General features: G+C 32.9%; 1 protein-coding gene across 1 annotated transcript; it reads right to left on the bottom strand.

Annotated features, from left to right (window-relative positions):
- Positions 1-1,192: 1,192 nt before the first annotated feature.
- On the bottom strand, positions 1,193-11,807 carry LOC108319821 (uncharacterized). The gene is made up of 19 exons (XM_017551109.2): positions 11,263-11,807; positions 10,478-10,555; positions 10,149-10,353; positions 9,884-9,992; positions 6,405-6,503; positions 5,911-6,003; positions 5,720-5,801; positions 5,592-5,651; positions 5,442-5,494; positions 5,142-5,308; positions 4,368-4,578; positions 4,118-4,175; positions 3,874-3,930; positions 3,536-3,781; positions 2,560-2,624; positions 2,417-2,473; positions 2,240-2,333; positions 1,665-1,805; positions 1,193-1,477 (listed from the first exon to the last, which is right to left on the bottom strand). The coding sequence occupies exons 1-19, from the start codon at positions 11,623-11,625 to the stop codon at positions 1,373-1,375; spliced, it is 2,343 nt and encodes a 780-aa protein (XP_017406598.1). The 5' UTR covers positions 11,626-11,807; the 3' UTR covers positions 1,193-1,372.
- Positions 11,808-12,215: the final 408 nt, after the last annotated feature.

Raw genomic sequence — 12,215 nt, 5'->3', positions numbered from 1 at the left:
TCACTTTTGAGGACAAACAACAAAATGTTTTACAAAGAACAGAATATGTAACTTTAGTAGAGAGGATTTGAAATTAATACATTAAAATTTTGAAAGCTTGTAAAGAACTTTTCTTTTTAGAGAACAAGTTTAAGAGACAGAGCTTTAAAGAGAGAGGCAGCAAGAGTGTATTCAACAATAATAATTCTTGTTCTCTTATCTTCATGCAATATTTTTTATATAAACTTCTTCGAAAAAGATATATTACTTTAAGCTTTGACTTTCTTCTAGAGGTGTAGCATTTATCGTATTGAGTCAGAAGCTATGTTGCGTCTTAGCAGAATAAATGTGTTGTATGTACGAAAAGACCCAACAGAAAACATGAAGGAAACATTCTTTGAATATCTTCGGATCTCTTAACATAATTCTGATCTTGAGCAAACTTTTGAATAAAGGTAATGATTTGCAAAAAAAAGAGAACACAATACAATACACAAAGAAATACTAGAACATGCATGCTTTAAAGTGTTAAACGATTGTAAGTGTTTAGATATGGTACGTATACTATTGTTTGAACACTACTTATTTAAGTAATTTACATCATTCAGGATAATTTTAATATGTAGCAGTTAGCTTTCATGTAAATGTTTTATTAAAATTTAAAACAAAACTAGCATTGTTGACAATGGACGAAATCATTCTATTTATTAAAATATCTAAAAAGTTTTTTTTTTTACTTTTTTAATAAAATCAGAAAATATTAAACATAAAAAAAATTCTAGTAAGTTATAAATAAATGTATTTTCACTAGTTTAATATAATAATAATACAATAAATATAGCGAGTTTAAAATAAATCAATAACCTGGTGACCTTTTACTTTCTTGTGGTGACTTGATCTGCAGGGGAATGTTGGATTTAACCCATTCTTTTCTGATGTTACTTAATTATTTGTTAAAAAATACAAAAATTCTGTACTCTGTTGAATAAGTAAAAAATTCAAATTTTCAATCTCAAATAAATACTCAATAATAAAAAATATTTTATAGAATGCTTTCCTAATATTTCTTGTACATTCAAACACGTTAAGTGTTAGGAAATTGTCAAAGAAAATATTTCTAGCAACAGCTCATTTATGTAAATCAGCATTGAATCATACCGGCAGCAAAGCACATGTCCAAAATCAAGAATTCGAGTATGCTCAAGAGTGTAACTAAAACTTAAAAATAGGAAATGGCATTATAAACGTTAAACGAATATGATGTATAGGCTCACGAATGGCTACAAATAACCTAACGTCGATACATATACAGAACAAGTGAATGAAAAAAAAATGGAAACGAGAAAGGTAGGGTTTTCCCTTTTCACGATAGGCTTTCTTGAATATGGATTTCTCATGATTGAGTATTGATGACACGACATCGAGGTACCGTTTTATGAAGCATTATAGTCCCCTTAAATGCCATGATCTGATGGCAGTTCATTCTATAGTTGGTAAGCTGCAACATAAAATGAAACTTCGATCATTAGCCGGGGTGAGTCTTGTCATCATTAATGCAGCTAGCTAAATTATCAACCACAAGAAACACAGTTGTAGATCAAAGTAAAACAAGAAAAAAGGCAAGAATGAAGTGGCAAAATGTTAACTTAGCTCCTAGCCTGTATGTAGTTGAGGGAAACATATACCTCATCGGGTTTCATCTTGCTAAATCCGAATTTTTCTGTCCATATAGATTCTGCTTCTTCAGCAGCCGGTAGCACAAGATTTTTCACTTTCAAGAAAGCCAGCAGCCTCTCAATGCACGAGAAAAGTGTTTGGAAGTAGCCCTGTAAGTGTAAGTTAATTTATAAGTAGTGCACTATCAAGACATAGGAAAAAGTGATCATAACATAACAAAACAGAAGCATTATCTGGTTATCCTACTAATTAGATCATCATTACAGAACAATATATCAAAATTTCAGACCTAGCTCCAAGAAGAAATTATGAAGCAAGCAAGACAGAACCTAGTTTAGAAAAAATGCGTAGTGGTGCAGATCACAGAACTACATCTATTGTCAATTAACACATCAAAAGGGAACATGTGAGATATAGCTCAGTTTGTGAAGCACTAATTGGAGGCTTGGCAAACCAAACATTTGCAGAAATAGTAGCTTTTAAATCCACACAGGAATATTTTAGAAGAAAATGAGGTTGGAGGCTGGTGAGACATAGTGGTATCCCAAGAAATGCCAATCAAGTTAGTAGCATGGTCTCGCACCTTCCCACGGTTCTTATATCTTGTTGCAACTATGGGGAGTTCGGCAATGTCCTCACCAAAAATTCGAAGCATGCCCGCAGATACCACCGATGAACTTCAATGTCAAAGGACACAAAGTATGAACAGCTATAAAAGAAACATTTGAAATAATAGCTTCTAAATACAGCCACTTCTTACTTGACGATCAATAATGCACAATACATTCCTCCAAAATCTTGAGTCTGCAAATTCCTTCTGTATGTGAATGAGAAGTTAGTGAGACGAGGAAAAAAATTGAAGAGAACATTAAAATGTAAACAAATGTTCTACTATGATTTTACCCATAAACCATGGCAGGAATGAGGTCACGTCCAGCAGCTGGATCAACTATAGGATCAAAGCATTCCTGAAATATGCAAGAGACGTCTAAAGATCAAATTCCAACAACTGTTTTGAGTTTTCTAATAATCTTATGAAAAACTCAAAACAGGTTTCCCCAATGAAAAATAAAGATGCCCTATTTGGGAGTTTCTCACAAGGAGTGAGACAGCAGACTGTGACGGACTCCATAATCACTCCCCTGTATATCTAAGCACTGCATAGCACCACTAGGACAACGACATCTATAATTGGATAAATTTATTTTAAAACCTACTAGTGGAGTGAAATCTTTTTATCATATTAATACAAAAAAAATTTATAGCTTACTGATAGATATCAAATTTAACCTATTTTTTTTTCCTTTTTGAAATTTACGAGAACAAGAACAGTTTGATTATATTTTATTTTTTACAAGATTTAATACAAACAGTTATGATAAATATATAATCATGATTCAATTGTTTAATTGATAAAAAATTCACTTTGTAGGTAAAGTGGTTGAAATGGTGTAAGAGAGCCAAGTCTGACAATCATTAACAAATCAGTCAGAAACTTTGGCAGGATGGAAATTACTATAAACTCATTAATTCATGTACATGCATTTATGCTGAAGGCAAAACTTTTTCACCCTGCCGAAAAACGGATTTACACGCATCAACAACTGTAATCACACCCTGAAGTCATGTGATGAAGAAGAATCAATTCAGTAAAAGAAGAAAATGCCATAAATAATAAAAATGCAAAGCAGCTCAACCCAATTGGAGAACAAACAAGATCATCAACTTATCACGTTCATAAACCCAAATAAGTGGAAGGATATAACAATAGTGATGAAGAAAATGATATGACCATGACGATGATAGTGAAGCAACTCTTACAAATGATATGATGATGATGATGGTGATGAAGCAACTCATACAGACAGACAGAACTTACATTAAACATGGCCACTGCCTCCAAAAGCAATGGCCTAGTTTCAGGAGACGCAACTTTTCCATTAAGAAGTTTCCATCTTACATCAATCTCATTAAGGGGTTCTAAACATCTTTCTACATGCTTCTTCTTTATAACATCCAAAAGAGATTCAGGGAGTCTCTCAGCCCCCGTAACCAGGAGATTCTCCAAAGTAGTATGTATTCTGGTGCAATCGTTGCAACAAAGCCAATCCCCTTCTGGTAACTCCTGTGATTTGTTACACATGTATTAAGTCCAACGGGCTAAAGTTGGTGTCCAAAATGTTTCCACGCATAAAGAGATGTCAATGTGTTAAGTACCTTCAGAAATGCCATCTTACGATCCCGCAAGCAACCAACATGATATTCCTTTTCACACTACAAACAAGTAGGGGAGGAAGGGATTTTATGAAAACCAACATTAAGTTAGTTCAGTATAATCAAATCAACCACTTGAAGAACCCAGCATAAATCAATGTTGATCATACTCTTCTTCAAACTTGAAAACATGACTTAACACGTTAAAAGACTGGGTTATCAAAATAAAATGGACTACAATGCATACCTGATCACAGATTATAATTGTACGAGGACCAAATCCTGATCTGCTGAAATCAGAACTCCTGCACAAAATTTTCTCTTAAAAGGCAGAAAATCACGAATCTATTGCAGCAATTAATGATTGAACTTGAATCCCAAAGTAAAAGTATGATGACCCTTTCTAATTTTAAGAAATACAATGATAGGTGACAGCCAGGTGAATTCCATATATTGCTTCTATGTTCTAATCCATTTTAATACTATACAAATATCACCTGCATAAAACACATCCACCAATCTCAGCTCCTATGTCTTTTACTATGCGAATGCATCTCTTGGCAATCTCCTCAATGGGATCAACACCTTCTACCCTTCCAGCTGCCACAGCATCAGCATTGTATAACACAGGCCTTTCTCTGAGAAATGTGTGTTGACAAATTTGACAGTACCACTCACCCCGGGGAATGCTTGATACAGATGCACATTCTGTACATTTCCAAACATAATCACAGATAAATGCACATACAATGTGGTGCTGTGGTAATTTATCAAAGAGAAATAATATTCTTCATAACTGCTGCTCACAAATAAGTAAATCATGAAACAAAAATGTAAGCAGTAACGAACACAAAAATTCATCTAGTATTTAATTGAAGTTCAATAATTGGCTAATATATGGTTAGTCCCTACAAAATCAGAGTTTTGATTTCTTTTCCTACAAAAAATTGTCTCTCTAAATTTTAAAATAACCGATTATCATTCTTGTAAAATGAGTGAATTTTAATTTTAGTTCTCATAAAAAAAAATTCTTTGATTTTTGTTCCTCCAAAATTTAAAATCATTACTTTTAGTTCATAATATTCATTTTAGTAATCTAAAAATTTTCTGGAAGAGTGTCACTAGACTTTCATTAAAGAAATATGCAAATAGAAAATTCGACATGAGAATAGGAAGAGGGTATAAAATTGGAGGAATGCAGGAGGGAATGATGTCAAACAATAAAAATTAGATAATTTTTCTATCAACTCTTTTTGTCATTTAAATCTGACCTTTATGAAAGGCCCTTGGACATCCATCACAGAGCAACAGGTTTCCACCATCCCAACAAACTACACATGCATAATCATTCTGCTTTGTAGTGCATTTGTGATCTTTCGAGAGAAATATAGCTAACTCATGGAGTGAAACCCCATTCGATGTGTAGATGTATGCATAACTGCCAAAAAAACATTATACTGCCACTAAAATTCATAGGTACAAGCAATTCAAAAAAACCTGTGAATATTCATCCCACACTAATAAATTCACAACATAACCCCTTCCTGGAACTTGACAAGAAGAAAACTCACGGTTTCCTGCGAGAAGCCCAGCCTGCATGGACTTCAAACTGTGAGGGGCTGATCTGCATATCATTTAACAAATGAAATTTGAAAGTATTATCTATACAAATTAGAAATTACTTGGGTGTGCCCACAAAGATACAAGACAAGAAAATATGCCTCAGTGTTGCAGCATCGACAGACAATTCCATAGCGTGTTTTGATACCCTCAAGCAGTTTCTGCCAACCAGAATGAAACAGTTAACGGGGCAACAGAATTTCAATAAAGAAATTCACGCATGAACTACCTGTCCACGTGCATAATAAGCTACTTCAGCCCCATTAGGCAATCCATCCTCTTCAAAAATCAATTTATGTATTCGCTGATACCTAAAGAATAATATATTGGATGAAAAGACATTTACTATCATCAGTAAGGAATATTTGAAAAAAAGGTACAGGTAATATATACACACAAAAGGAACAGAAAGGAACTAACCTTTTAGAGATCCTCCACTGATTTTTATGTTGTGGAGATAAACACTTTGAAGTAATTGGAGCAGTCTTCAACTTTAATGATAGTTTTGATGATCTAGTAATAACAAGTGATTACAATAAAAATGGGAGAACGTCCTTGATTATAAAATTTAACATGCAACTACGTCATCCTACTAATATCAAGGATGATTAAAAATCTCTCCACCCTGAACAAGATTTTCTTGTGCAATACAATAGGCACAAAAGAAGTCTTTGAAAACTTTGAGCTTCTAACCAGTTTTGATTAACATGTAACACATTCAAGAGCATGTAAGTTAAAAATATATAAACAGCAGCAAGAAAACAGTTGACTAATTCAAAAGAAATTTCTTTTATGAAATTCCTTAAGTTCAAAACTATGTAACCAGAGTTTATTAGTTCATGCAAAATTGTTTCAGAACAGCTTTTCAAATTTATGACATATACCGTACAAATGAAATAGATATAAATACCAACTTTGTTCTTGTCTTCCAGTGTCTCTTAGTTTGAGGAGAAATACATAATTCAGAACTACAACAAGAACATGAACGGGAGAATAATACTGGCCGAGGGGACCTGAAATAGTGTAATACAATAATTAAAGAAAAGAAAGCCAGAGGGAGAATCAAAATCTTAACAGCGCACCTAACACAACATTTTGCACCTATTTTGCATTCATTTAAAGCTAGGAAATATATCTAGTTCTACTCTAACCCACAAAAGTAGTAAAGTTTCTAAGCCGTCCCAATCTGTGTCTATTAATTTCAGGATGCTAAAATTGTAACATGCCTTTCCAAAATCAAGAAAATGCATGACTTTTCTGTTTTATGATAAGAAGAAATTATTTTATGAAGAGCCTTCTAGTAAGATGATATTATTTGACTGATTGTTAAGCAGTTAAAATAAAATAAACAAGTGAACAGTCTCGCAAACCTTATCCATTCAAGAAAAGCTAAATTAAATAAATAAAAACAGTCATAGGCGAGATGACTTGTATCTTCTTTTGTGAAAACACTTAATTATTGTTCTGAAATTATGTCCCCACATTACATTAGTCTTCACAAAAATAGGTTGTCAACCTATTCCCATAAATTTCACTTTCGTCAACAATTTGTCATCAAAAGATTCTTGCCAAATTAGTCAATCCAAGATTAGATCTGCTACTATATTAGCCTTCAGAGAATTTCCTTTTATCACTACTTTAATTCACCATAAAGATCAATACAGTGATAGTTTAAATTTTTTGAGCAACAAATCTGATAGAAAATTATATTTTGGAAAATTAATATAATGATATTTTAAGTTTTTGGGGAACTAATTACTGTTTTGCATCATAGTTTTGGAAGATACAGTGGTGGTGATGCATCTACAATTGGAGGACCAACTTGAGAGCTTTCTCTTTTCTTTATTTGTCATTGTAAAAGTTACATGCTGCATTTTCTTTTATAATAATTCTTGCAACGGTCATATCAGATAGGTAGCAATTGTAAAATTGTAACAAAACTATAAAATGAACACTCTGTGCTGTAACAATAGCTTAATCCCACTAAGTGAATCAGCCATAAGGATCACAAAAATTAATTAAAAACTAAATTCACAGAAATATTACTCAACCTGAGGTCCCTTTCAATATAATTTTAATGTGTCTACTATACATGTTTCTCCACAGTCTATCCTTTGGATTTTATGAGAGTCTACTTTATATTTTTGCACATGTTTTATTCTTTGTATTTTTACAAAATCTACTCTTTACATTTTTATATATTGACTTTTTAAACCTATAAATCATTTTTCATGTTGGTTCTTCAAAACTTAATTATAAACTAAAAAATATTTATTGTTTCTTTCTTCAACCTATAAATCTCTTTTAATAGACACAAACAAACATCAACCTCAGTGGAGGCATGGTTTAAAACTAGTTTCCTAATAATGTTCTTTCCGGTATCCCTTTACCATTTTTCATAGGATTAAAAACCATGTAACAATCTACTCTCCTTGCTAATGTTTCCAGGGACCTCTTCTTGTATCTAAATAATCTAAACCATTTTTTTTGTCATTTTTTCCTCAATAGATGTCATAATATCTCCCCACATACCCAATCTATCTTGCTATTTCTTGTGCAGTCATACATTCATCTCAACAAATTCAGTTTTGCAACTCCCATCTTGTTCTCTTGTCCCTTTAAAACCCAATATTCATGAAGATCGTATACCTAGTCATACAGGAGTATGATAAAACTTCCTTTTGAACTTGATAGGTAATTCGCAATCAGAAATAACCCGTGACATCTTTCTCAATTTTAATCACTTAGCAAGTATCACACATGTAACATACTGGTTAGTTTCTCCACCATCTTGCAATATTGATCTCTTATACTTAAAAAAAAAATATGGTAAGACACTGTCCCCAATTTTTACCCATTGTCATTTCCCTTGTTTCTTATTAAAATAGTAATGCATATACTTTGAATTATCCATGTTTAAGTGAAAACCCTTTGATTCCAATGTTTAAGCTCAAGTTTAGTGTTATTATCTTCTTTTGATACCTTAATCAAAACTATATCATTTGCAACCGGCATACATTTAAGGATAATCTTTAGAATGTCGTAAACATATTCAAGACTAGACTAAACAAGTTTCAAGGTTCAGCCTGTAAACTTATCTTATGGTATAGTTCCTAGTCACACCTATTGAAGTTCTCACACTAATAATGATTTCATGGTGCATGGCTTGTAAAGCCCAGATATAAGTGTATGTTCTACTTTTTCAAAGCCTTCTACAACACTTCTCTTAGCACTCAATCATATATACTTTTTTTCTGGTCAGCAAAAATCATTTGTCTTTATTTTGTTACCTCTTTAAAATGTTCCAAAACCTTCTCTTTGCACTCAATCATCTCTAGAATCCTATTTCTCTTAATTTATGCTCTATCGCATCTTCCAATGATTTCAAGGTGTCACTCATAGGTTTTATCCCTCTAAATTTATAAACTTTGAATATCTCTGTTCTTAATCATATACAGGAACCAAAGTGCCTCTACAAATATGACAATTTCTTCGATCTCATTGATCTACACATTTTCAAATTTCAATAATAATATCACTAACCATGACCAACAAATTTACATTATATATTTCAGAAGGCCAGGTATGCAAAAGTACTCACATCCCAAATAGGTTGACAACTTAAGCTATATCAAATTGTACCATTACCTACACTCTAAAGGGATTCTTTCACCTATCTGACTAAAATTCCACAGTAGTAAGTCAAATTCTACTTTTTCACTTGGAATTTTTGTTGCTTTTGATTTTTTATTCCTTCCATATTTTATGTTAATTCTTGCACTCGGATGAAAAACTTAGGAAAATAGCCTCTCATCTCTCTACATATATCTTGATCTATAACCAAAACTTTCCTTCATTTTTCATTTGATTCAAATCTCTTGATCCCTTCCCCTATTCACATAAAGCTTATAATTTGCATTTCTCATTTGTTGGAGATCTCACATTGACCGGAGATTTGGCTAAATTATCTTGCACACATTCAATTCCATCATCAAATTCCATAACATAGCCCAAACTTTGATATTCAACCAATACTATTTGACCAAACCTCTCTAACATTCTTACACACCCCACATCCAATAATCCCAAACAAAGTTAACACTACCTCTCGATTCCAAAACAGCTTCCTCCGATGATATCTTCTTAGGAGACAACTGCATCACACAATTCTTGAATTTATAACTTGTTGAATTTCTGTTTCCAACTTTTAAAGTAGACACTAAGGGCCAAAATCATCAATGTAGAGTTTCAATAAACACTAACTTCTATTCTCCAAAAGCCATTGTTGTAGTAAGTCACAAATCATTGCCAACTTTTTAAATAAGTAAATAAATAATCATATTGCATGGATTTTCAAAATCTCAACCTAGTCAGCGGGCAGAAAAACAAATACCTGACTCTTTTGCCAACAGCATGAATAGAACTGCTTTCAGATTTTCTTGATTCCACACATGATAGACACAAAAGGCCCACTCTTTCCACATTGGAAGCAGGAAAACATCCTATGCAATTAATTAATACCAATAAGCATTCAACACAATCAACAAAAAGGCTTAAAATATAGTAAACACTATATAAACATTAGTTTTATGATTTTAACACAAACAATGATCTGGGTGACAACTGACCAGCAAGCATAATAAAAGCAAAGCTCTCACCTCTGCAACTTTTGCAAGTAAAATACTTTTCCTCAGGTGGAGAACTAACAAAATTTTGAATGGTCGTCTCCAAAGTATGTAGCGGGGCTGCCCTGCATGCTCTCAATAGTTCAAGCAAGCTCTTCCCATTTTCAAGGCAAATATATTGTGCTGCCCTCTTATATATGTTGCATGCATGAATCTCAAATTGGGAAGGTGGAATAACCTATGGGGTGGGAAAACGAACAAGGAAGACAAATGAAAGGGTAGTCTCAACCCAAAGGAACCATTGGGTAGTGGATATCCATGACTTCATGACCCAAAGATAAGAGATCACAATGATAACTTACCCTACATCCATTGCACAGACGGCACGAGCACAAGATCCCACCATCAGTAATTACACCCCGCAATTCCGAAGTTGAATCCTGTCATATTGACATTAAATTGAGAATATTTATTCACAAAAGTTGTACTTCGAAATAGGCCACTAGTCACCCACTAGCCAAAAACAAAAATACAGGATCAAAAATTTTGAAATAAAATTGCATTATCTCAAGCCTTTACATAAACATATTAAGAAAAAAAATTGATAGGAGAATTATTGACACTTTTTAAGTGTGACTATAATATAGTGTATTTCCTCTTTTTAATTCCCATTAGATTTCTATTTTACATAATCTTTAGTCTGATTCCAAGATTTAAATACTCCATGTTTTTAAAAAGTATATAGAGATTAATGAATTAAATATTATCCCAGTACAACTAAGTTCAAAATATAAGAAGTAAAACTTAAGATTAGTGCATATATAATAACAAAACCAGCAATTTAATCTATAATAATTTTTGGCCCTCATCTTATTTCACCTTATATTTTTTTTTCCAATTCACAAGAAAAAGGATAATTATAATATATCAATCTTAATCACATTGACAATATTAACCTCGGCCAAACTAAATCAGATGTCCTTGATTTTTCAGAGGTGTCAAACCAGATTAGATTTTGTCTCCTAACAAACCATATCCATAAACTAAAATTAGTTAGTCCTAAGTCACATTGCACACTACAATCTCCTGTATTGTTAAGAGAGAATACAAATAAAATAATAAAAAATGCAATGCAGTGCAAATGGACCTTCTTGCAACCGACGTAAACGACCGGAACGCCCTCTAGCAAACCAGTTTCAAAGAGCTCCTTGACGGTGACGGGTTTCTTACTGACCACCACAATCTTCTTCTGTGGAGTATTCAATTCAGTCTTGATTAATTCCTCGGCAGAATTGGGGTCCTCTCGAGAGTCCACTCTGGGGAGCTTGAACACGGAGTCCTCATCATGAGATTCTTCTGTTTTAATTTCTTCAGTTTTGAGTCTTTTGGCTGCATCATTGGCGGAATGAAGAGAACGTTTGCGGCGAGTGTAGACGAGAAAGCCCTTGACACGGCAGTGAGTGGAGGTGTGGTTTTGAGAATGAAGAGAAAGATTGGGAGCAGAATCCATGGTGGAAAGGGAGGGAAATGGAAAGAATTAGAATGGAAAAAACATGGAATCGATCGGAGAGAGAAGAGGAAGGGTAGGGTTTTGGAGATAGCAGTGATATGGATTGGGAAGATGAATGGGAGAAGGTTGGAAATGAGGGGTCCACGAATTTGACTCACCTAGTCACTATACCTCTACTTCTACTCAAGTGAAACAAGTGAGTGACTACCACCTCAAAAAAATATATATATAATTACCAAGTGTCTCATGTATGGGATTGCAAATTTTTGTTCTGGATGTTTAAAAAAAATTGTAATATTAGCTTTGAATTTTTTTTAATGCAAATTTTAATTCTTAAATTTTTAATTAGAGGCAATTTTGTTTAATATTAAATTTTTTTATTAGTTTGGGATACCATATATTGAGATTGGAAAAATTTTCTCTTATTCTTTGTTTTTTTTTTTTACTTTAACATGCAAATTAAAAATAGGTATTACAATTGTGTAAAACGATTAAGGATAATTACATATCAAAGTAATGAAATTGCAGAAAAAAATAGAAATAGAAATTATTGATTTATAACACATGATAACCAAAATAATGATTAAAAC

Source organism: Vigna angularis, chromosome 3, assembly GCF_016808095.1.
Source record: "Vigna angularis cultivar LongXiaoDou No.4 chromosome 3, ASM1680809v1, whole genome shotgun sequence".
Lineage (NCBI taxonomy): Eukaryota > Viridiplantae > Streptophyta > Magnoliopsida > Fabales > Fabaceae > Vigna > Vigna angularis.
This window is presented reverse-complemented; position numbering and strand designations above follow the sequence as displayed.